Raw genomic sequence first — 26,804 nt, 5'->3', positions numbered from 1 at the left:
TGGAGTCCTGACACACCTCATACAGAGATTAATGGCAGCTGTTGGGATGATAAAGACTAAGATACACCCATTTTAAACCAATGTCACTCAGGCTGTAATGAAACTGCCACCACACTCAGGTTCAGGGCAGACCAAACCCCATTTTCAGTTGCTCTCCAGGAGCCTCTTGCAGCTCTGTGGGTAGAAGTGCCCACAAGGGGCATCTGGAGCAGCTGTGCTAAGAGAACTTTTCCTCATCCCAGACAGAAGTTTGCTTGTTCTGCTGATCCTTTGTTTTCTCTCATTTGTAAACATTAGTGTCTGTTGCTTACTTAAAAGTTTTTTGCTACACACAAAAGTAGTTTTGTTTACGTAGCTCCTGCTACAAGTTTGCTTTAGGATAGAGAACTTAATCTTGGCTTCATCACTGAAAAATTGTACAAAATAATTCTCGGATATTCCGTTCCCTTCAAAAAACCACAAGCAAATTCCTTTTAAATTAAAAGTCTGATATTAGACATCTCATAAACTGAATCCAAAGGATGAAGGTGGGGAAAGGCAAAACCTACCTCCAGTGTGGATTTAGCAAAGCAGGTGTGCATGCACATGGTGAGTTGCAGTGGTTTGAGGGCTGTCCTGTACAAAATACATCATATCAGTGAAGACAGAAGAGCAGTTCTGTAGGTACACACAGTGCCACGTGGGAATAATTTCTCCTTTCAGTATGAAAGCAAAACTGTTCTTGAAATTACTTATTAAATAAAATAATATGAAAGCAAATTATTGGAAGAGGTAATAGTAATTTTTTAAAAAAAAGATAATAACAAAGAAACCAAAGCACTTTTAGCAGTTTAAACTGCCAAGATACAGCAAACAACTGAGCAGTAGTTGTATACCAAGCTGTGTTTCATAACAGCCTTCCAACATCCTGGCCATCTTACCATTCCTATATGCTACACACTAAATTGGACACAAGCCCTGCTCCAAGTGATAAGGTCTGGTCTGAGAAGTCCCTTCCCCAAAGCCCTGTTTCTCTGCTTTCCCACTGTTAAAATATTTACACTCGCTATGGGAATCCTCTCATTTTACTGCGGGGTTTTAAGTGCTGAAAATGTTCTCTCCGTTTACGTGGCTTCTGCCAAAGGTCACCCAGCCAGCACCAAGCTCCAATGAAGAACTAAAATAGGATCTAGACATTTGCAAATTAATTACGATGTTTTTTTTCCCTTGAAGTCTTGTGTTTATTCAAGTGATGTTATTATTTCTGTGGAATAATTCCAGGAATCCAAATAAACAAAAACACATTAGTGGTAACAGAACTGCCCCGTTCCAGGGGCCCTTTGATCCCCTCACGCCTGGAACATCCCTACAGCGCCAGAACTTTTCACTCTTTAAACTATTTATTGCTCTCTACAATTACCTGGGGGTGTCGGTCCCTTCTCCCAGGAAACGCAAGACAAGAGGACACAGTCTCAAGGTGTGCCACGGGAGGTTTACGCTGGACACTAGGGAGAATTTCTTCACAGAAAGGATGATTAGACATTGGAACGGGCTGCACAGGGAGGCGGTGGGGTCACCGTCCCTGAAGTGTTAAGACTGGGCGCGGCACTGAGGGCCCTGCGCTGGCTGACACGGTGGTGTTGGGTCGCACGTTGGACTCGATGACCCCAGAGATCATTTCCAACCTAAACAATTCTGTCACTCTGTGTTTCTGTGTCCGAATGACGCTGCCACTCTGCCACCTTTCCCCCTTAGCGGCCCCGCCTCGCCCCCGCCCTCAGCACCAAAATGGCGCCGGCCCCGCCCTCAGGACAGCCCGCCCTCGGTGACATGCCCGACTCAAGGTCGGCGGGGCCGGTCCTCGGCCCCGTTCCGGTTCCGGTGCCGGGGAGCGGTCGCGGAGGACATGGCGGCGCTGGCGAGGGTGTCCCGGGGGCTGCTCGGCGCCGCCGGCCCGCGCTCCCCGCCCGCGCGGGGCATGGCGGCCGCGGCACACGAGGGCGGCGGAGGTAACGGGGGCCGTGCGGGGCGAGGGCGGGGCCGGGGCCGCGCTGCCCTTGAACGGGCGCTGCCCTTGAACGGGCGCTGCCCTTCGCGGGAGCGGGGCGGGGTCGGCGCTCGGTGTGAGCCCCGCGGAGCCAGGGCAGCCTCGGCAGTGTTCGTGAGCGCCTCGTTAGCGCGTTAATTGCGTTTGAGGCGCTCTGGGGTCACTAACGCTGATGGCAGCGGTGGTTGTTCTCCTGCCCAGCTAAGCTCTGGAGGATGTTGACCTTCGTGGTGGCGCTGCCCGGCGTGGCCGTGTGTATGTTGAACTGTTACCTGAAGTCGCAGCAACACCACGAGAGGCCCGAGTTCGTGCCCTACGCCCATCTCCGGATCAGGACCAAGGTACCTCTGCGCTGTTTGAAAGCCCTCTTTTGCTCGCGGCTGCTGTATCTGAGCTCACTGCAGCACCTCTTGCTTTCCCATCTGCTCAGAGAGGTGCCGTGCATACACAGCCGCGATCTCACCCCAGGGCTTTGTTTCTGAGGCAGTAAGAGAGTTTCTCACAGCTCTTCCCACCCCCGAGTGATCCTCCTAAAAATGTCCTGCTGAAAAACGTTTCAGTCCTAAAGCTGCTGTACTTAAACTAATAACACAGCTAAAAGCTAACAGAGGACATCCCAGATTCTCAAAACTGGAGTCCTCATATTTTCCCACAGGAGACAGTGCAGGAGCAAAAGGGTTTGACTACCTGAGCGTTAATACCTGTTTTTGTGTCTGATAACACAACAGTAGATGTTTTAAGCTTGCAAGAGCAAGGATCTTGCTCTTCAGAGACTGTGGCTCCCAGCTAAAGGAGACAGTTTTTCAACCATTGCTTCCTACAGCCTGGGAGCAGATGCCAGCTTGCTTAATTCTCCAGCCTGTCAAGCTGTGTGATCACAGAATCACGTAGGTTGGAAAAGACTTCGAAGATCATCAAGTCCAACCTGTGACCCAACACCACCTTGTCAGCTAGACCGTGGCACTGAGTACTGTGTCTAGTCTATCCTTAAACACCTCTAGGGACGGTGACTCCACCTCCCTGGGCAGTCTATCCCAATGTTTAACAACCCTTTCCATGAAGAAATTTCTCCTGATGTCCAGTCTGAACCTCCCCTGGCACAGCTTGAGGCTGTGTCCCCTCATCCTGATGTTTGAGTCTGGACTGTTGCTTATTTCTGATGCTGTACAGATTGTTCAGGAGCTGCCACTGGCTTATTTCTCTCTCTTCTTTCAACAGCCTTTCCCCTGGGGTGATGGGAACCATACCCTGTTTCACAACCCCCATGTTAACGCTCTCCCAACCGGTTATGAAGATTAAAGGTCCTGACTACAGCCAGAACTTTGGCTCTCCCCATCTTGAAGCAGCATGTTGAGTGGGAACCATCGTTTCTGGGGTCATAATTTCAGAAACTCTGCATTTGAGATGAAGCTGAGTGGTTTTAGTGGCTTCTGTGTGTACTTGTGATGAGGTCCTTTAAATAAACAACTCTGAACGTGAATTTAGGATTTGACTGTTTTTTTAAAATCTGAATCCTTAGAAGTTCTTTAGTGTTTGCTTAAAACATGGAGGCTTCCCCCAGGACACAGTGCAGGAGTAAAGGGGTTTGACTACCTGATTGTTAATACCTGTTCTGTGTCTGATGCACAATAGGAACTCACTTGGCATAGGACATGACTCAACTTCATGTTCTTCATGTCTTTTTTAACTGGTGACTGTAAACTCACAGCCAGAAGAACAGGTATGCAGATTAAAATTCAATATATACTGAAGCACATTCTCCATAACCAGCTATTGCAATATTTATTCACAGTCGTGAAGGTGATTTTTCTCTTGGTCCCTTCTGGCAGAGGGAGTGGCAGCAAAGATGTTGAGCTAAGCTCTGTGTGCCTTCACAGCATTGCCCCTCAGCTCTCAGATTTTCAGGTGTATCAGTACATATCTTGCTCACAACTCTGCTTTCCATACAGCTGCAGTCTGATTGTTTAAAGTCACTCACATAGGTGTTGCAAAGGAAAACACAATTTTGGCCCCACTCTATAATGTGTATTGTGTCATGCAAAAGCTGCTTAACCTACAGGGGATTAAATGACCTTCCATAGCCAACAGCCTGAGTCTGTGCCAGCACATTCTTTTTCAAGTTTCTCCTTGCTGCAAGTCGACTGTTTTCCAATTCTTTCTTTAACTTCTCTGTTTTTTACACGGTACAAAACTGAGCTCTTGTCTCAGTTGTTGTTAATCCTGTTCTTCCCAAAAGGAAGGATGCAGCAGCTGCCTTGGCATCTTGCTGTTGAAAGGGGTGATGGATGGCAAGAGAGAAGCTCCAAGTGGGTGCTGCTGGACACCCTTCCCCATGTTTCAATGCAATTTATTTCATCTGCTTACTAGTAAAACGACTGCTGAGACAGTTTTTCTGGGTTAAAAGCACAGAACAAGGCACTGATGGGCGCAGTTGTTTTAAAGCTGCCAAAAATCACGCTACATTTAGCCCTACATGAAAGATCACAGAAAAGCAAACGGGTTGTATGTGTTATTCCTGCTCTTCTGAACAAGGCCCAGATAACTCAGTGTCTGGGCCAGCTTTAAAGTTTGAGAACTGCACCTTTTTTAGGTTTTTTTTAAAGTAAAACCTCTGAATAATCCATCAGGTAGTGATTAAAAGCAAAGGATAATTAGGAAGTTGACTTCTCTTTTGTCCCCAGGCCATAGTATTCTTTACTGTTTCACCTGTGTTGGTGTAAGGAGAGAGGCCAGCTTTTCCCCATCCCTGTGTCAGGATCATGCCACAGGAATGTGTAATGCTAAAGGAGACAGAATTTGAGTTCATGGTTGGGTCACTACCTCAGAAAAGGCTCAGTAAGTCACCTCTCCTTAAAAGTCTCCTCCTCAGCTTCTGAGCAGGCCACCTCCATCCCTTCTAGAGGCCACAGTCAGATTCTACTGAACAGTTCTGAACTTCAACAAAATATAACCTGATTATATTTATTTTAGCCAAGCTGTTGAAGGCCCAGTAGTGCTTTCAGACCATCCCCATTGCTGACAGAAAATAATGCTTTAGCCCCTCAATGTTCAGGATGACATGAAACAAACTTCTTCCACCAAAATTCAGCAGCATAGAGAGGAGACAAAGTAAATCAACCCCCTTCATATTTTTAAACGCTTTCAAGTGTTATATAAATAAGCAAAAGAAACCAGTCACAAAGAAATTATCTCAGCCTGCTCCAATCAGCATTCCCCCATTACAGAGTACATTCAACAGGAGGTTAGGTCACATGGATTTTTAAGCTGTTAGGTGCTGAACCACCACCAAAATTCACTGGAAAAGAGGCAGGAGTTACCACATGATCCAGTCTTTTTGGTTTTTGATTTTAGCTGTTTGTTTTCGCAAGCAGAGAAGATTCCTCGCTTCTTAGAAAGCAGTTAATAAAGATCTAAAGGTCTTATCCAGGTGGCACCTGGTGGTACACCTGGTGATAGTGCTTAGTCCAAAGGTTCATATCAGTGACTCCACCCACACAGCCAAGGTCAAGAGGAGTTTTCAGTTTTTCCTTTGCTCGGGCCCATGAACTCCAGGCCCTCGATGGGTATGTCCTTTTCCTTTATTGCTTTCTGAAAACGAAGAAAAACAAAACCAAAAAAATTTAAATTGACATGTCTTTACAGTGCTACATGATGTAATCTTTGGTGCAAAACACAGAATCACAGAATCAATGAGGTTGGAAAAGACTTCTGAGATCATCAAGACCAACCTGTGACCCAATACCACCGTGTCAAGCAGACTGAGTGTGTCCAGTCTCTCCTTAAACACCTCCAGGGATGGTGACTTCACCATCTCCCTGTGCAGCCCATTCCAATGTCTAATCACCCTTTCTGTGAAGAAATTTGAGCTGATGGCTAACCTAACCCTTCCCTAGCACAGTTTAAGACTACGTCCTCTCATCCTATTGCTACCTGCCTGGGAGAGGAGAGATGGTCTAGAAAAATTGATCTAGAAAAAAAAACCAATAATGAGGCTGGTTTGGATAAAGCTGCAATGCTGAGAGTTAGTCAAGTATGCACCGAGAATTCACTGACAGTATGGATCCTATCACGGAAACAAGCCGCAGCCTTTACACCAGCGGGACGAAGACGTTACATCACCAACAAAAACACAGCGAGAGAACATCTGCGAAACACTCCGCGCCACGACCGACAGGAACAGGGCGAGGCCAACCCGGCGGGGCGCGAAGCTGAGGCTGCTCCGGGGGCCGCGGCGGGAGCTCGGGGCGGGGAGCTCGGGGGCAGAACGGCGGGGCCAGACCCACCTGCACGCAGAGCTGGTACCGCTTGAAGAGCTGCCCGCAGGGGTCGCCGGCGCTGTCGCCCTTGAGGAACTTCTCCGCGAACCAGCGGTTGAAGCACTGGTCGTACTCGCGCTTGAGCTCCGTGCACGCCTCGCCCACGCTGTTCATCGCGGCGGCCCCGCCGGGCCGCGTCCGGGCGCGCCGCCCCGTGACGCACATCCGGCGCGCGGCGGGGTGACGTCGCGCGCGGGATGTGACGTCACGCCCCCGGAAAAGGGAACGCGGGAGATGCGGGCGCTGGCGCTGGCGCGGTGGGTCCGCGCCTGGAGGGTCCCCGCGCGGGGGCACAGCGGGCACGGCGCGCACCGGCCCCCGCCGCAGGTACCGCAACCCCTCGCGAGGCGGGAGGGACAAACACTGAGTGAGCTTCACTAAGTTCCCCGTAAAAGCTGGAAAAGCCCTTTGACACCATCAGACCCACCCGTCGCCCTACAGACAGCGGCCGGGACACCCGGTGTGTCCCGGCCGCTGTCTGTAGGGCGACGGGTGGGTCTGATGGTGTCAAAGGGCTTTTCCAGCCTTAACGGTTCTGCGGTTCTTTGTGAACTCCGGTTTTGTCACGGAACGAGTTTTTAGTTAAAAAAAGGCACTATTAAACTTGCTTCTTGCTCAGTTTTGCCTTTTTTTTTGTCCGGGTTTGACAGCAAAAAGTGTCGGTGGAAGTGCTGGACCACCTGGAGCACCTGGCCCTGGTGGATTTCCGTGACTCGGAGGGCGTGGAGCGGCTGCAGAAGGCGATCGAGTTTGCTGACCAGCTTCATGAAGTGAACACTGACGGCGTGGAACCCATGGATTCAGTCCTGGAGGACAGGTGATGGACCACAGCAGCCTCCTTTTATCTGTTAATCTGTCAAACTGTTCGCTTTTGTGACCTTTTATCCCTGGGAATCACCCTTTGCTTACAGAAATGGCCCCTTTGGTTACAGAAATGTCTTAGCATGGTTGTGTGTGGGAGAAAGATGCCACTGGCCCACGAGATCCTTATGTGTGACCACAGCAAAGGTGAAGTTCAGTTCCCTGGTCTGTCTCGTCATGATTGGTCTGCACACGCTGCTCCTCAGACATCTGTCAGTGGCATTCTTGGGTGCTTCAGAATGTTCCAGTACTTGTCTCAGTGCTTACTTAGGACCAAAACCAGGTTTAGTGATAAGCTACCCTTCCTACTTCATAAAATAGCCTAAACACCACTAGTAATCTGTGTTCTTCAGGTGTCTGTACCTCAGAGAAGATGATGTGACAGAAGGCAACTGCACCAAAGAGCTGCTGCAAAATGCCAGAGAGAAAGTAGAGGAGTATTTTGTAGCCCCACCAGGTATTGACTTGTTTGTAAAAAGCTCTTAATCTTTCTTGAATTAACCTGAGGAATATAACCTGCCATAGCTGCACTTATTTTCAGGAATCCTAGCTTATAATAGGGAAGTACTAAAATAAATGTAGCCATCTGTGTAAAACTGTGCAATTTGTTGGTCCTAAAGCAGTACAGAGGCTGATCTGGCTGAAGTTACTGAACGTGTTGAGCAATTCTCTACAGGAAGTCAGTCAGGATTTACTTTCCTGACTTGCTCAGGGAATTTAAGCTGCCTGAACATACTTAGAATAAACCAGAGAAGCACTTTAGTGCCAAGTTGTACAACCCAGAAGGTAACCTACTGCTGGTCTCATAAAACTTCCTTTTTGTTTTCCCTCAGGTAACATCCCTTTACCAAAGCTGGAGGAACGAGACACTTTTCTGCAGGGCTCTTAGTGACAGCCCAGAGCCCAAACACCCTTTCACTATTTTATCTGGGAAAACGAAGTTTTGTCCAGTTCACAACTGAAATACCCTGACCTGTATTTTGGTCAAAAGAAGAGCACTTGCAAGACAACTTACAGAAGAGAGAAGGTGTAAAAGTTTAGTAATGCTACTGAAATACTCAATGTCTGTGAAGCTGGAAGGCAGATGACCTTAGTGCTTTTGTTTAGCAAAATTAATTTCATGTTTTTCTTGAAGATACAGGATGGCTTAAAGGCTTTGAAGAGAACATTCACAGGTAATGACTAAAAACGCCATTTTTCCTCAACAACTTTGTTGGGGAAACGAGAAATTGGAAGGCTCTGTTTTTGTATTTCTTGCCTGTAGCTCAACTCTGGCTCTGACCTGTCAGAAGTAACAGAGTCTGGTGTGGAGGAGGAGTCTGTGACATTGCTGAGTATCTCTGTGACATATGGACGGAACTCAGGGTTTCATTATTGAAGAAAAGGACTTTGAGAAGATTAATCAAATATTTGCTTGTACTGAATTATTTCCTTTTTATCTCTGTTCTCCATGTCTGTCTGGGTTACCTTCTATTTCCCAGTCTGTATTTCTATCCTCATAAATTAAATAACTGGAATTCTACATAATTTGAGAAAAACACAAAAATGTGTGTTCTAAAATAAAAGGTGCTTGCAAAGAAGTAGCACAGCTCCAAGAACAAAATGAGTCTCCCTGACTGTGACTGGAGAGGCCAGGAGACCATCACAGGAGGAGGTGCTGTGTAACATAACATTGTCACTGTCTCATCCTGGCAGAGGATTCTGAGGCTTCCTCATGGAATCTCCAACACTTAGAAGCAAGATAAGCCAAGGCTCACTGAGAGAAACCAGAGACCTGCTGAAAGAAAAATACTGCAGCAAACTAGAACCACATAGTCCACACCACTCACTTTCAGGCCACAAGGGGCACAGTAAAAGGCTGAAAAACAAATGTTTTTTCCTGGGTGGTGCCCTGTCCACATACATATGGATTTAATAATCCATAATTATTTATTCCAGTTGTAACTCCATGCATTAAAAGAGATCATATGGAATTGTCTTCAGAAGTGCTGGAAAAGGCTGAAAAATCACCAGTTCTGAGTCTGCTCTTGTGGCTCTTGAGAGCCAAACAGGAGAAGGAAAGTGGCCCCTCCATGGCTGTGCTGGCACACGTTTCCCCTGGGGGCAGAAACTCACCTTGTGACATTGTAAGTTGATGTCATCCAGCTTACACAGCACATGTTCTGTATCTTTTTGCAGAGAAAAGCCATTACTCCCATTCCATCCCGCTGTAACCAGATTGCTGCTATGTGTCCCTTCAGCTCCTGCCAGTTGTGACAGGGGATGTCCTGAGCAGGGACTTAGAACTATTTCTGCTGTGAACTGCATCTTCCACATCCCTGCAAACAGCAGACAATATACATTAGAGATTAATGATACATGTGCCTTGTTTCTTGACATCTCAAAAGTCCACCAAGCATAATACAACCATCATAATTCAAAAAAACACGGAAAAAATACTAAAACCTTTGAATAATACTGGTACTAGGTTGAGCCATTGGTGGCTTGTTCTTAATACCATGTGGTCAAACTGCTTTGCTCTTTGTTATGTGCCATGTATTTAGTGGAAAACCTTGGCTGAGCTGGCTTTGCTGGTGTAAGAAATCACAGCTTCTGGGTAGGATTCACTTTCACTTGCTGCCCTCAAAGGTTGCATGTCTGGTAAGCTTTGAACTGTTCTTTTTCTGGAACTGATTGTTTCCCCCCAGATTTCTCTGTCAGGAAATGAGAGCAAACACTTGTCCCACTCTTACTTGTCCAGTTACTTCATTATTTGTTTAAGCTTCCATAATATACACACACACATATTTGCATATGCATAAAATATGTAATTACTATAATACCTGAATTCTTTCAAGGGTGTTGAAGTAAAGCCTGTATTTAACCCCACTAATCAAATCCTCTGCAAAGCTGTAATGCTGTATTAGTGTTTTAGTCTTGGGCTTTTCAAGATTCAGACCCTGCAAATGCTGAAGTTTTACAAATATACAAGCTCAGCCTAAAAGTAATTTAGGATGCATATATAAATCATGATAAGGAAAGACTCAGTCGTGTTAGCAGGTAATTCCCAGTTTGAGAAATTCCTCCTTGGAATTCCATTTTGGCCTTATCCTTTTGACCATCAGAGAGAATGGGAACAGTATTATTTACATAGAAAAAGGGAGAGGAATTTGAGAGTGAACTGCATGGCTGCAGGAGCTTCCAACCCAAAATAGCATCAGGTAACTATTTAAAAGCAAACCAACAATTTGGATAACATGAGCCCACATTCCCAGTGCTAAGCTTAAAACTGCCAGTTCAGTGGTGCTCCCACACACTCCGGTGAGAGAACAGACTGCCTGCTGCTTGTTCCCCACAGCCCAAACTGCATTTAAAGTGGAAAACACACATCTCCTTAATGGAGGGGTTTGCTGCAACTTCACCACTAATGAGGGAATTACAGCCCTGACTCAGACACCTGCAACCACCCAAACAGAAATGCTGGCAGGGGCTGGATGAGCTGCCTGTGGGGCAGAACATGTCAGTGCCTGAGCCTGCCCTTGGCAGGTCTGACGTGGTGGGTGCTGAGCCCCCCAGGATGCTGCTGAGCCCCACTGGGCCCTGGTTGCACCCTGAGGGTGACACAAGGCACCCGTCGTGTGCTGGTTCACCTGCTTTCACTGCAGGGCCCCAATGTGCAAGTGGAGCATATGTTTCCTCTGGAGACCACGGAGAGAACTTGACTCAGACCTGCCAAGATTTTTCCACCCCTGTAAATCTGTAGATATAAAATTGGATTAGAAGCCCTCGCATGCAGATTCCAGGTTTACAAAGAAAATGTCAATGTGGAGACTTCTTCAGTTTTACAGAAAGAAGATGGTAGTTGTTTTATTGCTAATAATGATTATTCTATGTTTTGATAGTAACTGGAAGCCCTGGAAAAAAATCCCTATTAATACAGCAGTATGGTGTGCAACAAAGAGCAAAAAAATACCTCTCCTGCAAAGTGCTTACAATCTAACCTCCATCTGCAAGAGGAATCTCATGATATGCCTTATCCAGTTTCCTTCAGCACCTCCTCTACCCCAGCTATCATCTCCTGTGTGCATTTGTTCTGCCTTCCCCTGCAGCTCTGCCCTGGGGGAAACTGTACTTTTATATTCTTGATTAACAAGTAGGGCTCTAAAGTCCCTCTTTAAAGTCCTGTATCTTGGGCTTTAATGTTCCCCATTAACGACGTGTATCTCACCCACACTGACATTTCCTGCAGTCGTCATCACATCTGTTTCCTCAGCCAACCATTTCTTAATAAATGCACAGAAATTTGCCTGCAGCTACCAAACACAAGCGCCTCCTCAGAGATTCATGGGTGTTTCTGAAGTTTAGTGTAAGCACTGGGAAGACTGTTAAATGGTTCAGTCCTGTCAGCACAAAATTGTCCAGTACTCAAACAACCACTGCTAGTGCTGCAGATACTAAAGACTGTTCTGTAAATTAATTACTGGCTGTGGCCCCAAGACCATTCAGAGCTTCTTCACGTTGCTAGCACACAAGCAAAGCTGTGAATTGCATCTCTCCTATTTGGAATGCTAAAACCTGGGAGCCAGAAGTTATTCCTGAGATACTCTAGTGTGACAAAAGTGTTACATTATCCAGTTTCAATATTTTTGGGGGCGGTATATTTTTTCTGAGGTTGTCTCAGAGCTTGCAAAAGCAAAGGGTTGCTTGCAGTTATGCTGCTTTTGCTGTGAATGACACTGAGCAGGCAACTATACTGTACTAATATGAAAAAATATTTGCATTTCAGGTGAGGTGGATGACTGCTCTTGAGGGTACAAAGAAATGGGAGTCCTACCAACCAGTATTTGAAAACCTCTTCTAAGTCATCCTGTGCTGTTTGCTATGGACGTGGTTCCTGTTATTAACAGATCACCAGCTCTGGAAGACTCAACAGCGATGTTTTATCTGCTGACAAGAGCATAAGCAGAAAGTGCCCCAGGGAGAGTGAAACTAACTAAACAGAGCACTCAGGATCTCCCAAAACATCTTGCTTCATTTAAACAAACAAACAAAAAAAACCAACCCCAAAACCAACCAAGCAAAACAAAACCCAAACCAAACACAAACAAACAAAATGTGGCAAGAGGGGCAAGAAACGGTGAGGTCTGCAAAAGATGCCATAAAAGAGACTTGAGAAGTCTGATAGGTTCAGTTCACTTCATGAACAAAGTTTGGAGCTGACTTGATCATACTCAGTAAACATGGGTAAGAGATTTCTCTCAGAGGTCATTTAGTCTGAATGGAAAACAGCTGAAAACAGACACATGATCAGGACATGGTCAGAACAGGACAGATGATCAAGTGCCATTTACAAGCTATGGAACTCCTTCCTTTGACAGCGGTGGGCTTTGCTCTCAGTAAAGGGCATATTACTGAAAAAACTATCCCAGATAATATCCCAATATTATTTCAGTAATATCCCATATTACTAAAAGACCTATTCCCAATAAGAGCTTGTTTCAAGAGAGAAACAAAGTCTGTTGCAGAGATTACTGGGTTGAACTCACTGTCTCGGTGATCCAGGCTGGGGCAAGTAATAAAATGGCTTTTGGGGTGCACATATCAACCATGGAAAGGTGCTTTACAGCAGCTGGTGGAGACATTACAATTCCTTGGAGGCTGAGGGTACTTCAAGCAACAAGGTTTTTGCAGAGAATCACCAGACGACGCCAGACAGAATCAGAGAAAAAATGAGGTTGGAAAAGACCTCTGAGATCATCGAGGCCAACCTGTGACCCAACACCACCGTGTCAACTAGACCAGGGCGCTCAGTGCCGCGTCCAGTCTTTCCTTGAACACCTCCAGGGACGGCGACTCCACCACCTCCCTGTGCAGCCCGTTCCAGTGTTTGATCACCCTTTCTGTGGAGAAACGTCCAACCTCAACGTGCCCTGGCGCAGCAGACGGGTAGCACGGGAGGCAGGACCAGATCCACAGGCCCATCCCAGCGGGTGCCGGCAGTGCGGGGGCTCCTGCTCCCCCCTCACCCCTGCGGTCGCCATGGCAACGGACGCGGCGCGGGGCATCCCGGGCCGCAAGACAACGCCGGGGTAAAGCCCTGCCGGGCGCCGCGCCGCGGCCAATGGGCGCTCGGGGGCCGGCGGGGGTGGCCAATGGGCGCTCGGGGGCCGGCGGCGCTGACCAACGGCTGGCCAATGGGCGCGGAGGGGGCGGGGCCGGGGCGCTTCGAGGCGCGCACGGCCCAGAGAGCAGCGCCGTTCGCTCCGCACCGCGCCGGCCCCGCAGCGCCCAACGGTGAGCGACGGGTGCGGGGTCCCCGGGGACACTCGGCCACCCCGGTACACCGGCGGCTCCCCTGTGCACAGGCGCTTCCCCATTCGCCGCCTCCGCTTTCCGCGGACCCCTGGCTCTGCTGGCGGGACCCTTCCCTTGCAGCCGCGCGGGGCTCCGAGCCCTTGGCAGCGGGGCTGGGCTTGGGTCGCCTCTGTCGGCGGGGAAGAGCCGTCGCGGCCGGGCGATGGAGCGGCTGCGCTGGGCTGGGGAAGGGCTGGAGCGGGGCTGGGAAGGGCCAGGAGGGCGGTGGGGCTTGTGTGGGTCCGGCTGGAGAGCGGGTGCTGAACGGGACCCGGCATTTCAGCCGCCGCTGTTCGGGCTGTGCCCGGGGCTGTGCCCGGGGCTGTGCCCGTGCCCGACACACCCGGCAAAGCGCTGCCCGGCCCCGGGAGCTCGCTGGGAGTGACGGTACAGGTGACTCTGACAGGTGCTCCTGCAACTTTGAATTTTCTCCTTCTTCTCCCAAAGCAGGCAATCATGAGCGATCGGAAGGCAGTGATCAAAAATGCGGACATGTCAGAGGAGATGCAGCAGGACTCAGTGGAATGTGCTACTCAGGCCTTGGAGAAATATAACATCGAGAAGGACATCGCTGCTCACATAAAGAAGGTAAATGTTGGCTTGTAATGTGCTCATGAAAAATCAATCAGGGAGAATGCTGCTGGGCAAGTCGCTCTAGAGAAACAAGCTCTAGACACACTAGATAATCAAGTTGGACTTTCTCTCTTTATGTTCCTTTCTCCACCCTTTATGTGGACCTTTTTAGGTCCTTCTGCTTTACTATGGTAGTGCCTTATGCCTTTTCTGCCACTGTCCCATTGTCCAGGTGGGCAGATTGGCAGCTGACTGTCCCTGTGACTGATGAGCTGGTACAAAACACGGGCTCTATATGGAGCCTGTTTGAGGAGGGGTGGTTTGCCAATCGCATAACAAGTGGTTTTGGTTTTTGCCCTTTCCCCCTACATGTAAGACAAGCTGTTCATACGAGCGCCGAACAGATGGTTCATAGCTTACAGTTTGTCACATTTTCTCTCTTGACTCCTACTGGGAGCCTGACTGAGCTGCAAGTAGTTGAAGGGTTTGTTTGAGCAGAACAGGAGCCTCTTCCATGTTCTCAGAAAAACCTCTTCAGTTGATGGCTGTTAGGTACTGCACTATATAACCACTGACTGCATGCGATTACTCACAGTACACCTGTACATAGGAGTTTATTTGTAAGTTGTAGCAGGCTCCTGATGGCAGACTGTTGGAAGAATATGGTCTTGTGACCAGATATGAAGGATGTGGCAGAGAATTTCCCAGCAAGTGTCCTTTCAGCATCCTTATTGTAAACAGCTAATGAAATCAAAATACTGGTTTAATCTGAGGTTCAGAACAAGCAGTGAGGCTCTCAGAAGTTATGGTTTGAGATCATGGTGTGACTTTGGGGTAAAAGTTACTTCACCAAACATATGTTTTAAGCTTATTCCTGCTCTGCTTGGAAGCACTTTTTTTTTTTTGGTATGACTAAGCAGCAGATGAGTTATAAAGTGACAGATGATCCTTGCGCTTTGGAGCATATGCTGCTCCTTAATTGCCTCCTTCCAAAAGTGATACTTGTTAACAAGTGACATATCATTGCAAAAAAAAAAAACCACCCAGAAAACCTGTTAGACAATATTAGTATAATTACCACAAAAATGCTGACTTTCTAGTTCTCTCTTCTGTAGGAATTTGACAAGAAATACAATCCCACGTGGCACTGCATCGTGGGAAGGAACTTTGGCAGCTACGTGACTCATGAGACCAAGCACTTCATCTACTTCTACCTCGGCCAAGTCGCTATTCTTCTTTTCAAGTCTGGTTAGAACCACGGACTGTTACTGAAACTTGCACCTGGGTACAGGATCTGCACAGGATCTCCCACCTTCAGCCTTCCTGGGGAAACAGGCCTTGATCTCCAGGTCTTTTGTTGTATTGTTAATGGTCAGGGATTTTGCTGTAGCAGCTGGTATTTTCATTGTGGCTATATAAAAAAGCAAAAATGTCTTCCTTGTATTTATTTTCTTTCAAAAGATTGCTTCTTTGCTAATAAAACTGTTGGAACAAGTTTATCCTTTAAGAGTTTTCTTTACCCTCTGCCCTCTTGCATTACTCTCTTTATTGCAGTGTGAATGAAGGATGAACATCCCCACCCCTATTCCCACCTAGTCCCAAATCCATAATTTCTTAGGCAACCTTCTTACAGAGGATTGATTTAAGTGGAAAAGAGTTGATGCAGAGCCCTTTTATTTCACAAGCCTTTCATTTGCCTTTGAAAGAAGTAAAGGAGTCATGGGAAAACATCCTTAAACTCCACATGACAGAGATAATAACAGCTTCATAAAAATCCATAGTTACTTCATAAATCCAAGTTCTCATGGGTATATCCTCCTTGAAGCTTAGTACAAAAGGCATCTTATTGGAAGACTAGTCAGCCTATTTCTGTGTCCAAATCCCACTGGCAACTGATGTTGCTTCACTTGTTGGCACTGCTCAGTTTTGGCCGTGTCCTTTACATTGCACTTGAAGGGAAATGCAAGTGTAAGAAATGCCACAGGAATCGCTCCTTCCACATTTTTCTTGAAGGAAAAAAGGTAGCTGGTGTTCTGGGTCTGGCTCCTGAGCAAGTATCTGCTGCACAAGTTCTTAACACTCTTCTTCAATCCTCATACTGTTAAAATTCCACAGCTTTCACATTCTTCATGAAAATTACACCTCCTGTGTTTTGCTACATAGTAGACTCACAGTTTGAAACCTGAGTGAATGGCAACAATGCCAAAGTTTAAATTCTCATAATCCACTTTGAAAAAACCTGCGTCTTCTATCATTGCCTTCAGCTCCTCCTGAAAAAGAAGTGCCATAATTTTAACAACTCGAAGGCCTGTGAGCCAGTGGCTGCAAGGCTGTGCTGGGATCATGTTTTGTGTGTTAGGAGTTCAGGGAAATCCTGTCTCACCTGAGGAGGGAACCGCCGGATGCTCTCCACCAGATACTGGTAAGACTTCCAGTCACCAGCAATGACCTCACCCAGAACAGGGATAACCTGGAAACTGTAGAGATCATAGAGCCTGCACACACAGACAACAAATGCAAATGAATACAAGGAAGTTTAAAAACCAACCCTCTCCAACACAAGCTGGTCTCTGTACCACTATGCTGTGCAGTCTGTGCCTGATTTTAAAAGTGCACAAAGAAGAGGCCTCAAAGTGTCTCCGTCTCTTATTGTGGCAGAGCACAAATAAGAGAGCCTTGTGACGTGGCATAAAGTGCCACCATGTTCTTACCTGGAAAGAAGAGGGTTGCTGACATGACTAAATTCAAGGCAGAGAAATCTTCCTCCTGGTTTCAGCACACGATAGGCCTCTTCAAGAGCCTGAGACAAAGCAGATGTGATAAGTTTGTTTCTGTAGAACAGCACCTGCCTATTATCATGGCATGTGATATTATCATGCAACTCAGATGAACTGAGGGAAGTAAAGAGTACCCTGAGTGGCAATCTGTAATATTTAATGTGGAGCAGCATCCCAAGACAAGTAAAAAAAACCCAAACCCAAACATACAACAAACACAAAGTGCAAACACTCTTGATGTTACATAAATAGATTTATACAAGGCTTTGTGTCAAAACTTGATGTCGGGTTGCCAATTTTTCTTTTTCCCTACTCCCACTGATGAATGTTTGTTGGCAGAGCTCTTGTAATTACAGACCAAACCCAAAAGGGAGAAGGTGACTCACCTACAAGAAACCGAAAAAGAAAAAAGGGCACGATAGATTTTTTTTTTTAAATTGAAAGAAAAGATTTTACTGAGGCACACCCAAAAGATCAAAGAAGGAATGATACTGGGTTTCGGATGAGCAATGTGTAAGAACAGGAAGGAAGGAGAAGGAAGAAGAAAATCTTTGGCTACTTCAAAAATTCCATCCTATATCCAAAACAAAATACCTAAGAAGAATCAAGAAAAAATTTGCTTTACAACTGTATGTTCTTTCATGCAAGAGCAAAGCAGAGTTGTATTCCAGCAGCTCTGCAGGTTGCTTGGCTTCAACTGTCCTGTTTCTAAGGAGGGGGACACAAACAGTACACATACATGACAGGAGCTCTGCAAAAGAATTGGTAGCTTGGGTGTTTTGTATCAGGTCTCCAGGGAACTCTGCCACCAGACTCCTGTATCCATGAAGGCAAAAAGCCTGTGCTTTGGAAAGGTGCAGACAAAGTACCAGGAAAATCCATCCACATTAACTTCCAAGGCATATGGTCCAAGGTGGTTACACCTGCCACAGAAGGAGCTTTGCCAAGGTTGTAACACACTGCTCCAAAACACACACAACTAGTCCACCTAGACAGGTGATCTAACCTATCTTTACCCCCACGACAGCTTGTCCTCCTCAAAGGATAGACATTGTTTAGAACAAAGGGCACTACTTATCCTAATTAAGATCATACTTGTTCTTCACAGGAAGCTCTACCACCAGCCAGTGTAAAGACACTGAGCAGAAATGGGCAGAACAGGTCAGCTAACAGCAGTGGGGGCAGCAGCCAGCTGCTTCCCACCCCGCTCTGGAAGCTCTGCTGGCTCAGACAGAGAAACAGAAGAGAACAGGAACTGTTGGACCCACAGTGGGTGGGATGTAGATCTGGTACTTCAGAAGATTTGAGACATGCAGACTGACTGCATTGTGCATGTGTAGATCCAGCCATGCCATAGGTCAGGAGAAGGTGGGGAATGACTGCAGCATCCAGGCCCTTTGCCTTAGGAAGAGATCGTGTGGCTTGTCAAGCTGGAAGGATTGGGTGCAACTGGTATAAATCTATCTTTTTATGGCAAAGGTGGGGCATTTAATTGCATTCTCCATTCAAACAAGTTGCACACCACATGCCACTTCTTTTAAATGTTTCAGGAGTAGACTATGATGTTCCTTTATACAAAGGAGTTCCTCCTTTTCTTCCTCTGCTGAATAAAAACCCCTCAGATGAATGATAAGGACCCCATGTCAGGATACACTACAGCAACTTACCAAATCAATACGAGTCACATTTCGGATTCCAAAGGCAATTGTGTAAACATCAAACATATCATCATCAAAGGGCAACTCTTCAGCATTCCCAAGTACCCAGGACAAGCCTGTAGCGAAAGACAAGTCACAGAACTGAACTCAAGACTGCTCCAGAAAGACTAGAACTTACCTATCCTAGAAAAAAATTGATTCTTTTAAAGGTGATATTTAAAACAAATGTTTCCACTTTGCATTTTTGTTGGAGGAAAGACATCTTGGCCTATACACAGGAACCTTTCAAGGCCCTGTACTATACCACTCGCTGTGTTTCAAGACTGAGTAGTTAATTTTGCAGATCAGCCAAAACATCGTTCTGTATATACCTATATATTTAATATGATTCAGTTTCTTTGAACATTATTTGCATACACTCTAACTCTGGGAAGTTTCATAGGTTCACAATATCCTTCAGTTCTTGCATTTTTTATTTGCTGTCTTGATTCCTAAAATACACGTTATAAGATCTTTAGTCATTCTAGGGCTAAGCTCTTTTGCAGCTCAGTAATACCAGATTTGTCAGCACAGATGCTAACAGCAGGTTTTGATTGTTTAATTTTGAAGGACAGCTGGGTATCAGACCTCATGGACACTTCCATATTTGTTCTGAAAGTTCAAGTATTATTCAAGAGAATCACTGTATACCTGAAGTGTAATCCTGAAGTGGTGATTACCTGATGCATCAAATTCTTGCTATCAGGGACGCTGCTGACACAGTACAATGCATGACTTACCTTTAGAGTAGCCAAGGTGCTGTGCTTTCTGCTTCCCAACTTTTAACATTTCTCTGTTAATGTCACAGACCACCACCTGGGAATCCCCTAGAGAGTCAGATTTGTCTTCCTGGTAATTCTCAAAAATTTCCTGCCATGACAAATTCTGATGGTGCTTGAGCTTCCTCTGGAGCTGCCGTTCTCGTACAGCGCGAACATAATTAATGAATCGAAAGGCAATGTCACCTGCAGTTGGTTGAAAAAAAAGATTCACATTTGGGAATGTTTTCTGACTCCAGGAAATCGAAACATAAGGCTTTGAACATCAAACTGAGTTAATATTTATTTTGAGTCATATGTATTAATAAAAAAACCCCCCACACACTGTATATACACAGAGAGTATATATATATATATATATGTACATATATATATATATATATATATATAGGGAATATATTGAAAGCAAAGAGTTAGTGACTTTCTACAAACATAGTTTCCCACAACATATCATGGCAGTACTACAACACTTTCAGACCCCTGGAGCAAGATATTACAAAACACAAAGAAGTTAACTCTTAACCCTTCTCTGGGAAAGTCAAGTAGATGCCTCACCGGTTTTAAAGACGGGAACTGAAGGAAGGAAAACCAAAAAGCTGGGCAACTTAATTCTGAGCACTCAAACAGCTGAAAACCAGCGTGGCATTGTCATGTGGAACACACCAAAATTATTTACCTGTTCCTCCAGCGACATCAAGAAGAAGTGTTCCTGGGGAAGGGTTCATTTTATGTACCAGGATATCCTTCCACACACGATGAATTCCTAGAGTCATGGAATCATTCATCACATCATATTTCTTGGCCACGCTTTCAAATACCTGGTAAACTGCAAGGAAAGGACATGAGAATGAGATGAGATGCAATTTACTTAAAAACGCTCATGTTGAAGTAAACTGTGTCATGGAATTGTTCATCACATCATATTTCTTGGCCACACTTTCAAATACCTGGTAAACTGCAAAAAAAGTAAGGACATGAGAATGAGACACAATTTACTTCAAAACGCTCATGTCGAAGTAACCTCTGTGTTGTATTGCCTCGTTGAGGTCTGTCACCACGCGGAGGTGAAAAAAACAACCTGAAAACTCATCACAAAAAAAAATTAAAAAAAAATAAAAAAAATCGAATTCTGCCTTGCCCGTTGCCTGACAAAGGTCTCTTTGGAGACGCAGCCTTCCCGAGCCGAGGGAAGCACGGAGCAGGTGACATTATTCACAGGGGTATTCACAGGGATACCCTTCACGGAGGCTCCCGGTAACGGCGCAGCCCCAAACACACCCCGGCACCCCGGAGACCCATCACCGCTCGGCTCCGGGCCCAGCCCGCCCGCTGCCGCCGCCCTCACTCTTCTCCCTCCTGTCCTCCTCCGTGACGCTCTGGAAGCCGAAGTGCACCTCCGGCCCCGCGGCCAGACCGCGGAGCGCCCGCGGGGCCCCGGGGACACGGGAGAGCAGAGCCCGGCAGCGGCACCGGCACAGCCGCACCGCCGCCATCTTCCGCCGCCCCCGGGGCGGGACCGGCACCGCGGCATCCCGGCATTCCGGGATCCGGGAAGCGCCGCGCCCCGCTCTTCCTACCGGCACGCGAGTTGTGCCGGGCGCCGTCACTGAACCCCCCGCTCCGAGCCACCGGGTGGTTCGCTGGGAGGGCAAATGTGATGAGGGAAAAAGAAAAAACAAAACAAAACACCAAACAAATGAAAACTGAGCAAAGTTGCGGCTGGAGAAGGGAAGGTTGCTGGAGTACTCAGAGCACCTTCCAGTAGGGGAAGGGGCCTCCAGGGAAGCCGGAGAGGGATTCGCGGTCAGGAACTGGCAGTGGGAGGACAAGGGGGAATGGGTACAAACTGAAAGGGGGGGAATTTAGGAATTTAGATGTTAGTCATTCTTTACTGTGAGGGTGGGGAAACACCGGAACAGGTTGCCCAGAGAAGTTGTGGCAGCCCCATCCCTGGCAGTGTTCAAAGCCGGGCCTTGAGCAACCTGGTCTAGTGGGAGGTGTCCCTGCCCATGGCAGGGGGAGGTGGGACTAGATGATCTTTAAGGTCCATTCCAACAACGTTCTGTGAACCCCAAACCCACCACAGCCCTCACGGCTTACTTGAATCATTTTGCAAATAGTTTCCTTTAACTTTTCTCTCTTTATTTTTTCTTCAGATTTTTTATTTTTCAGTTTCCTAGGTTAAAGTAAAGCCTCATGGGGAGCAGGAGGGAGGGTTTGTGGGTTCTGATAAGCAGCAGGGAGGAGTGAAAGGTGCCTCTATTCCTGTCAGGAGCATTAGGACACATTAGGGACCTTTTCTGCCTTTTTTTTTTTTTCTTTTTCCAAGGTCTGCCTTGCTTATCACTTTATTTGAATCATCCAGGAATGCTGCCAGCTTTGTAGATACAAAGAAGTTACCTAACCCATTCTCAGGAGAGATGACATCACATGGTTAAAGCCAGCCCAGAGACTGCATTCCCTGGGCATGAGCTGGGCTCCCTTGCCAGGACCTCCCTGCCACGTTGGGACTTTTAGCTTTGTCATCAGACTCTACCATGATTTTATATCTTTGTCATATCATATTTTTTAACTTTACACTCTTTGTGGCAGGATGCCCTCCAAAGCGTCATGTCTGTTTTTTGGGGTTGGTTTTGCTGGGTGTTTTTCTCAGCTATATGGAGAGGTGATCTTTGCCTACCAGAGCTATGGCTGGGACAGCCCCTCTCACGCTGCAGTCACAGCTGCTGCTGTCCAGACACGTTCGCAGAACCACAGAATGGGTCAGGCTGGAAGGGACCGCAGTGGGTCATCTGGTCCAACCTCCCTGCTCAAGCAGGGTGATCCCAGAGCACATGGCACATGGATTGTGCCCAGACGGTCCTTGAATATCTCCACTGAGGGAGACTCCACACTCTCTCTGGGCAACCTGTTCCAGTGCTCAGTCACTGTACAGTAAAAAAGTTGTTCAGGTGGAACTTCCTGGGCATCAGTTCCTGCCCATTTTGTCTTGTCCTATATCTGGGCACCACTGAGCAGAGCCTGATCCATCCTCTTGGCACCCTCCGTTAGATATTTACACACATTAATGAGGTGCCCTCTTGGTTGTCTCAAGGTTCAACAGGTGCAGCTCTCTCAGCCCTTCCTCATAAGAGTCCCTCCAGTCCCTCAGTCATCCTTGTTGCCATCCACTGGACCTGCTCCAGGAGCCCTGTGTCTCTCTTGTCCCAAGGAGCCCAGAATTGGACACAGGACTCCAGATGTGCCTCACCAGGGCTGAGCAGAGGGGCATGATCCCCTCCCTGACCTGCTGGCAACGCCCTTCCCAATGCATCCCAGGATTCCGCTGGTCTTCTTGGCCCCCAGGGCACACTGCTGGCTCAGGGACAGCCTGCTGTCCATCAGGACCTCCAGGTACATCTCTGCAGCCGGTCGGCCCCCAACCTGTACCGGTGCTCGGGGTTATTCCTTCCCCTCCTCCCTTCAGGCAGCTCGGCCGCGAAGAAAGAAACATGGTGATGGGGAAGGGCTGCGCACGGCCTGAAAACCACCAGCCCTGGCCTGCCCTGGGCTGTGCTTTCCCAGTGGGGCTCCAGGGCGGCCCGAAGGCCGGGCCTAACCCAAAGCCAGGCCCTCCGCGCAGCGCCGCGACCGCCCGTCGCCATGGGAACCAGGCGCGGCCGCAAGGCATGCCGGGCTGAAAGAAATTGCTGCGGCAAAACCCTGCGAAACTGCCGTACTGCGGCCAATGAGCGCTCGGGGTGCTGGCGGAGGTGACCAATGGCTGGCGGCCCGATCGGAGGGGGCGGGGCTGGGGGCGCTCTGAGGCGCGGGCGGCGCGCGCGGGTCGGTTAAACAGCGGCGGCGGCGGAGCCGAGTGCGTGTGTCGCTGCTCACCGCGCCGGGCCCGCTCCCGCCCCGCCCCGCTACAGCCCCGCGGCGCACACCCGACGGTGAGGGTCTCGAGCGCTGGGGAGGAGCCGCTCCCGGGAGGGACCGGGTCCGGCTCGGGCACCGAGTCTGGAAAGTCTTGGGGCTGAGCACCCCAGCAGCTCCCCCGTGCTCAGGCCCTTCCCCAGACCCCGCTTCTCCCGCATGCTCGGCACTGCCGGCGGGACCCTTCCTTGGCATCGGGGCCGGGCTTGAGTCGCCTCCGTCGGCGGGGAAGGGCCGTCGCGGCCGGGCGATGGAGCGGCCGTGCTGGGCTGGGGAAGGGCTGGAACGGGGCTGGGAGGGCGGTGGGGCTTGTGTGGGTCCGGCTGGAGAGCGGGTGCTGAACGGGACCCGGCATTTCAGCCGCCGCTGTTCGGGCTGTGCCCGGGGCTGTGCCCGTGCCCGACACACCCGGCAAAGCGCTGCCCGGCCCCGGGAGCTCGCTGGGAGTGACGGTACAGGTGACTCTGACAGGTGCTCCTGCAACTTTGAATTCTCTCCTTCTTCCCCAAAGCAGGCAATCATGAGCGATCGGAAGGCAGTGATCAAAAATGCGGACATGTCAGAGGAGATGCAGCAAGATGCTGTGGAATGTGCTACTCAGGCCTTGGAGAAATACAACATCGAGAAGGACATCGCTGCTCACATAAAGAAGGTAAATGTTTGCGTGTAATGTGCTCATGAAATCTCTATGCACATGAAAAATCAATCAGGGAGAATGTTGCTGGGCAAGTCGCTCTAGAGAAACAAGTTCTAGATAATCAAGTTGAACTTTTTCTGTAGGTTGGTGTCCATATGTTCCTTCCCCCCACCCCTGTACGTGGACCTTTCCAGGTCCTGCTTTTCTCTTGTAGTATTTTCTACTTAGGCCTTTTTTGCCACTGTCCCATTGTGCACGTGAGCAGAGTGGCAGCTGACTGTCCCTGTGACTGATGAGCTGGTACAAAACACAGGGGCTCTATTGAGCTCTCCTACAGTTTTCCTGAGAGGAAGCCAGTTTTCCTTGGTTTCAGTTGTATTGAACTTAATCTTAAGGATCTGTTTACAGTTCTTGCCAGCTAGGTCAAAAATTCCAGGGAAAAGTAGTTTTCTGTAAATCTACTGTAATCTCACCTCTCATATTTTAGTGATATAAGGAAAAAAAGAAAACCACAAAAAAAATCCTGATGGTGTGGATTATCTGTTGTTTGCAACATCTGTGTTGTCCTTTATGTAGGATTAACAATACAGGAGAAAGATCTAGTTCAGATTATATATCCTGCTTCGTCAGCTCGGGGGAATGGAGAAATCAAAGTGCGTCAGTAGAAGTTAAACTGATCTGAGTGGAAGAATTGTTGAAATGTTAAGATCTATTGGACTGAAACTCTCTGGAGTGAACTGCTTGGCATTAGAAGCTAAATTTGCTCAAGTCTTAGTCTGCCAGCTGTGAATTTTCACACAGATATGTTGAACTTTTGCCTAATGCTGGAAGAAGGCCTCAAGAGCTGGTCAGGCTGGAAGATAAGGAAGTTATAACTGTCAGCAGAAAACACAACATTGGAGATAGGAAACAGGCTGCCCAGAGACAGTGAAAAGAACCCAGACCCTAATATTATTATTGGTCCAAACTGTTTTGTGGAAGGTGGGAAACTGAGATTGGGAGGGTGTAATTGCCCGAGGACTTCTTTGTTTGGGGTCCCTCTATGAAGGCACCCAGCTCAAGCTTTTCTATTGCTGCACCTTACTGGACTTAAAGCCTGAGGCTCTGCTCCAGTACATGAGGGGTGGAGATACTTTGAAAATACAGGATACCTGGGGTGGAGGAGCTTAACATAAAAAGCAACTCAACTAAGCAGAATGATTACTTCCACTGGACAAATACTCGTTTGCTATGACCACAGTACAAAAGGCTTTTTTTTCTCCAGATGCAGGAACTATCTATGAGAGTAGAAAAGAGAGAGTTTAATACTTTTCAGATATGTTTTGTACCAATTACTGGGAATTCATACAGTACTTGTTTGAAATGTGTGTAAAGCACAACTTCTTAGACTTGTTGATCATACTGGTGTTACAGAGCATGTGGCAGAGAATTTTCCCTTTAGCACAATGAAGTCTAAATTATGGCTTTGTCTCTGTGGGTACAAAATTAGCAGTGAAGCTTTTACTTGAGGGCTGTAGATTCAGATCATGGTATGAATTATGGGGAGAGAAAGACTAGTTTCTCTGAACAAAAGTAGTGTTTTAAACTTACTACTGCTCAGATAAGAAGAGCTGTGAGGTTTTTGTGTGTCTGAGTAAGCAGCAGGTGAACAATAAGATGTAAATAAGATAATCCCAGTACTTAAGAGCAGCTATTCTTCCTTGCCGTGCTCAGAAAGTGAATACCTATCAGAAGAGTTCTTAATTTCTAGCGATCTTTTTTGCAGGAGTTTGACAAGAAATACAATCCCACTTGGCACTGCATCGTGGGAAGGAACTTTGGCAGCTACGTGACTCATGAGACCAAGCACTTCATCTACTTCTACCTCGGCCAAGTCGCTATTCTTCTTTTCAAGTCTGGTTAGAACCACGGACTGTTACTGAAACTTGCATCCAGTTACAGGACTCTGACTAGTTACTGCAGCCTTCCTGAGGACACAGGCCTTGATCTTCAAGGGCAATGGCAGGGATTGTTATAGCAGATGATGTTACGTTGTGGATATAAAAAGGAAAAGTACCAAAAAGTCTTCCTTATATTTATTTTTTTTAGAAGGCTCCTCCTTTGCTAGTAGAGCTGTTGGAGCAGTTTTTCTTTTGAGAGTTCTATAGCCATCTACTGTATTTCCCCATTACTGCTAGTGCTATGCAAGTACTGACAGTGTTTAGTTCTTTATGTTCCAAGCCTCTCTTATTCTTATTTTACTTTTTTAAAATAATTTTTCCTCTCTTGTTTTGCTGGATGTGCTGCCCCAAAGCCTGAACTGTTTCTTTTCCTGCTGTCTTTGGAGAAGCGCTTTGGATAATAAAAGACAAGATCTCCAGCCAGGTCACTGTTTCTGGCCCATTTGTGCTGTCGTCGTGGCGGTGGGTGACTGGGGCCGGGTGAGGAGCGGGATCTGGGCTCGGTGTGTGGGGCAGCGGTGTCCCGGGTCCCGCAGCTCCCGAGGACTACGAGTCCCGTGGTGCCCGCGGGACCGGCTCCATCCGCGTCCGGCCACTGCTGCGAGCGACTCGTCGCCATTACCGAGCACAGGCTGTGATCCCGGGCACGGAGCGGAGCCGCCCCCGCGCCCCCGGCAGCAGCTGCCGGAGCCCCAGGGCGGTAAGAACCGGGCGGGGGCGGCGGGGCTTGGTTGGAAGGGCTCGGGCGGGGCTTGTGTCAGTCCCGGCTGGAGAGCGGGGGCTCAACGTGACCCGGCTGAATGCCGCCGCTCCTCGGGTTGTGATTCTGGGAGCTGCTCCTGTAACTTGAATCCTCTGCTGCTCGATACAGCCATCCATGGGCAATCAGGCAGCTGTGGATACAGACATGTCCAAGGAGCAGCAACGTGCTGGGCAATGTGTCATTTTGG

The 26,804-nt window shown here is 47.8% G+C and overlaps 7 protein-coding genes and 1 long non-coding RNA gene across 18 annotated transcripts in view; 4 read left to right on the top strand and 4 right to left on the bottom strand.

Annotated features, from left to right (window-relative positions):
• Positions 1 to 1,730, bottom strand: part of MSI1 (musashi RNA binding protein 1) — a 75,987-nt gene extending 74,257 nt beyond the window's left edge. The window contains exons 1-2 of the mRNA XM_017814371.1: positions 1,400 to 1,730; positions 549 to 615 (exon numbers count right to left, since the gene is read on the bottom strand). The gene's annotated coding sequence lies outside the window, so the exon portion shown is untranslated. The remainder of the gene's footprint in view (positions 1 to 548; positions 616 to 1,399) is intronic.
• Positions 1,731 to 1,860: 130 nt separating this feature from the next.
• On the top strand, positions 1,861 to 3,506 carry LOC108497110 (cytochrome c oxidase subunit 6A2, mitochondrial). The gene is made up of 3 exons (XM_017814479.1): positions 1,861 to 1,988; positions 2,228 to 2,367; positions 3,245 to 3,506. The coding sequence occupies exons 1-3, from the start codon at positions 1,886 to 1,888 to the stop codon at positions 3,323 to 3,325; spliced, it is 324 nt and encodes a 107-aa protein (XP_017669968.1). The 5' UTR covers positions 1,861 to 1,885; the 3' UTR covers positions 3,326 to 3,506.
• A 1,455-nt stretch (positions 3,507 to 4,961) lies between these two features.
• On the bottom strand, positions 4,962 to 6,493 carry TRIAP1 (TP53 regulated inhibitor of apoptosis 1). The gene is made up of 2 exons (XM_017814481.1): positions 6,310 to 6,493; positions 4,962 to 5,614 (listed from the first exon to the last, which is right to left on the bottom strand). The coding sequence occupies exons 1-2, from the start codon at positions 6,454 to 6,456 to the stop codon at positions 5,531 to 5,533; spliced, it is 231 nt and encodes a 76-aa protein (XP_017669970.1). The 5' UTR covers positions 6,457 to 6,493; the 3' UTR covers positions 4,962 to 5,530.
• An 81-nt stretch (positions 6,494 to 6,574) lies between these two features.
• On the top strand, positions 6,575 to 8,783 carry GATC (glutamyl-tRNA amidotransferase subunit C). 2 transcript variants are annotated; one of them, XR_001874683.1, is made up of 5 exons: positions 6,575 to 6,669; positions 6,993 to 7,159; positions 7,557 to 7,660; positions 8,037 to 8,378; positions 8,468 to 8,783. XR_001874683.1 is itself a non-coding variant. In XM_017814463.1 (4 exons), exons 1-4 carry the CDS (start codon positions 6,577 to 6,579, stop codon positions 8,090 to 8,092), a joined length of 420 nt encoding a protein of 139 aa, XP_017669952.1. In that variant the 5' UTR covers positions 6,575 to 6,576; the 3' UTR covers positions 8,093 to 8,783. The 2 variants fall into 2 exon arrangements, 1 of the variants encoding a protein (XP_017669952.1); XM_017814463.1 differs by having other exon boundaries at positions 8,037 to 8,783.
• An 80-nt stretch (positions 8,784 to 8,863) lies between these two features.
• On the bottom strand, positions 8,864 to 13,259 carry LOC108497100. 2 transcript variants are annotated; one of them, XR_001874684.1, is made up of 3 exons: positions 12,729 to 13,245; positions 9,319 to 9,521; positions 8,864 to 8,977 (listed from the first exon to the last, which is right to left on the bottom strand). It is a non-coding gene; the product is annotated as an uncharacterized LOC108497100 (long non-coding RNA). The 2 variants fall into 2 exon arrangements; XR_001874685.1 differs by lacking the exon at positions 8,864 to 8,977 and adding an exon at positions 10,833 to 10,939 and having other exon boundaries at positions 9,158 to 9,521; positions 12,951 to 13,259.
• A 120-nt stretch (positions 13,260 to 13,379) lies between these two features.
• On the top strand, positions 13,380 to 15,608 carry LOC108497039 (dynein light chain 1, cytoplasmic). Of its 4 annotated transcripts, none has more exons than XM_017814355.1 (3): positions 13,380 to 13,476; positions 13,987 to 14,124; positions 15,225 to 15,608. In XM_017814355.1, the coding sequence occupies exons 2-3, from the start codon at positions 13,993 to 13,995 to the stop codon at positions 15,360 to 15,362; spliced, it is 270 nt and encodes an 89-aa protein (XP_017669844.1). In that variant the 5' UTR covers positions 13,380 to 13,476; positions 13,987 to 13,992; the 3' UTR covers positions 15,363 to 15,608. The 4 variants fall into 4 exon arrangements, with proteins under 4 accessions (XP_017669844.1, XP_017669845.1, XP_017669846.1 ...); XM_017814356.1 differs by having other exon boundaries at positions 13,401 to 13,476; positions 13,984 to 14,124; XM_017814357.1 differs by lacking the exon at positions 13,380 to 13,476 and adding an exon at positions 13,498 to 13,520.
• A 153-nt stretch (positions 15,609 to 15,761) lies between these two features.
• Positions 15,762 to 20,925, bottom strand: COQ5 (coenzyme Q5, methyltransferase). Of its 5 annotated transcripts, none has more exons than XM_017814347.1 (8): positions 20,708 to 20,925; positions 20,310 to 20,440; positions 20,039 to 20,188; positions 19,324 to 19,548; positions 18,554 to 18,660; positions 16,821 to 16,909; positions 16,493 to 16,604; positions 15,762 to 16,379 (listed from the first exon to the last, which is right to left on the bottom strand). In XM_017814347.1, the coding sequence occupies exons 1-8, from the start codon at positions 20,899 to 20,901 to the stop codon at positions 16,278 to 16,280; spliced, it is 1,110 nt and encodes a 369-aa protein (XP_017669836.1). In that variant the 5' UTR covers positions 20,902 to 20,925; the 3' UTR covers positions 15,762 to 16,277. The 5 variants fall into 5 exon arrangements, with proteins under 5 accessions (XP_017669836.1, XP_017669840.1, XP_017669837.1 ...); XM_017814351.1 differs by having other exon boundaries at positions 20,310 to 20,317; XM_017814348.1 differs by having other exon boundaries at positions 20,310 to 20,447; positions 20,708 to 20,870.
• Positions 20,926 to 23,186: 2,261 nt separating this feature from the next.
• Positions 23,187 to 26,277, top strand: LOC108497038 (dynein light chain 1, cytoplasmic-like). 2 transcript variants are annotated; one of them, XM_017814353.1, is made up of 3 exons: positions 23,187 to 23,294; positions 23,792 to 23,929; positions 25,680 to 26,277. In XM_017814353.1, exons 2-3 carry the CDS (start codon positions 23,798 to 23,800, stop codon positions 25,815 to 25,817), a joined length of 270 nt encoding a protein of 89 aa, XP_017669842.1. In that variant the 5' UTR covers positions 23,187 to 23,294; positions 23,792 to 23,797; the 3' UTR covers positions 25,818 to 26,277. The 2 variants fall into 2 exon arrangements, with proteins under 2 accessions (XP_017669842.1, XP_017669843.1); XM_017814354.1 differs by having other exon boundaries at positions 23,190 to 23,294; positions 23,789 to 23,929.
• The last annotated feature ends 527 nt before the right edge of the window (positions 26,278 to 26,804 follow it).

Source organism: Lepidothrix coronata, unplaced genomic scaffold, assembly GCF_001604755.1.
Source record: "Lepidothrix coronata isolate B3197 unplaced genomic scaffold, Lepidothrix_coronata-1.0 Scaffold44, whole genome shotgun sequence".
NCBI lineage: Eukaryota > Metazoa > Chordata > Aves > Passeriformes > Pipridae > Lepidothrix > Lepidothrix coronata.
Note: the sequence above shows the minus strand (reverse complement) of the source record. Positions and strands in the feature narration are given on the sequence as shown.

Excerpts from the sequence above, each read along its gene's own strand:
- LOC108497110 (XM_017814479.1), top strand. The coding sequence starts at position 1,886 with ATGGCGGCGCTGGCGAGGGTGTCCCGGGGGCTGCTCGGCGCCGCCGGC. Across the intron at positions 1,989-2,227 it reads GGCACACGAGGGCGGCGGAG|CTAAGCTCTGGAGGATGTTG; the intron begins GTAACGGGGGCC and ends TCTCCTGCCCAG. Across the intron at positions 2,368-3,244 it reads ATCTCCGGATCAGGACCAAG|CCTTTCCCCTGGGGTGATGG; the intron begins GTACCTCTGCGC and ends TTCTTTCAACAG.
- TRIAP1 (XM_017814481.1), bottom strand. The coding sequence starts at position 6,456 with ATGAACAGCGTGGGCGAGGCGTGCACGGAGCTCAAGCGCGAGTACGAC. Across the intron at positions 5,615-6,309 it reads GGTACCAGCTCTGCGTGCAG|AAAGCAATAAAGGAAAAGGA; the intron begins GTGGGTCTGGCC and ends CTTCGTTTTCAG.
- GATC (XM_017814463.1), top strand. The coding sequence starts at position 6,577 with ATGCGGGCGCTGGCGCTGGCGCGGTGGGTCCGCGCCTGGAGGGTCCCC. Across the intron at positions 6,670-6,992 it reads CGCACCGGCCCCCGCCGCAG|CAAAAAGTGTCGGTGGAAGT; the intron begins GTACCGCAACCC and ends CGGGTTTGACAG. Across the intron at positions 7,661-8,036 it reads GTATTTTGTAGCCCCACCAG|GTAACATCCCTTTACCAAAG; the intron begins GTATTGACTTGT and ends GTTTTCCCTCAG.
- LOC108497039 (XM_017814355.1), top strand. The coding sequence starts at position 13,993 with ATGAGCGATCGGAAGGCAGTGATCAAAAATGCGGACATGTCAGAGGAG. Across the intron at positions 14,125-15,224 it reads TCGCTGCTCACATAAAGAAG|GAATTTGACAAGAAATACAA; the intron begins GTAAATGTTGGC and ends TCTCTTCTGTAG.
- COQ5 (XM_017814347.1), bottom strand. The coding sequence starts at position 20,901 with ATGCCGGGATGCCGCGGTGCCGGTCCCGCCCCGGGGGCGGCGGAAGAT. Across the intron at positions 20,441-20,707 it reads GGAGGACAGGAGGGAGAAGA|GTTGTTTTTTTCACCTCCGC; the intron begins GTGAGGGCGGCG and ends ATGAGTTTTCAG. Across the intron at positions 16,380-16,492 it reads TCCGGCGGTTCCCTCCTCAG|GAGGAGCTGAAGGCAATGAT; the intron begins GTGAGACAGGAT and ends CTTCTTTTTCAG.
- LOC108497038 (XM_017814353.1), top strand. The coding sequence starts at position 23,798 with ATGAGCGATCGGAAGGCAGTGATCAAAAATGCGGACATGTCAGAGGAG. Across the intron at positions 23,930-25,679 it reads TCGCTGCTCACATAAAGAAG|GAGTTTGACAAGAAATACAA; the intron begins GTAAATGTTTGC and ends TCTTTTTTGCAG.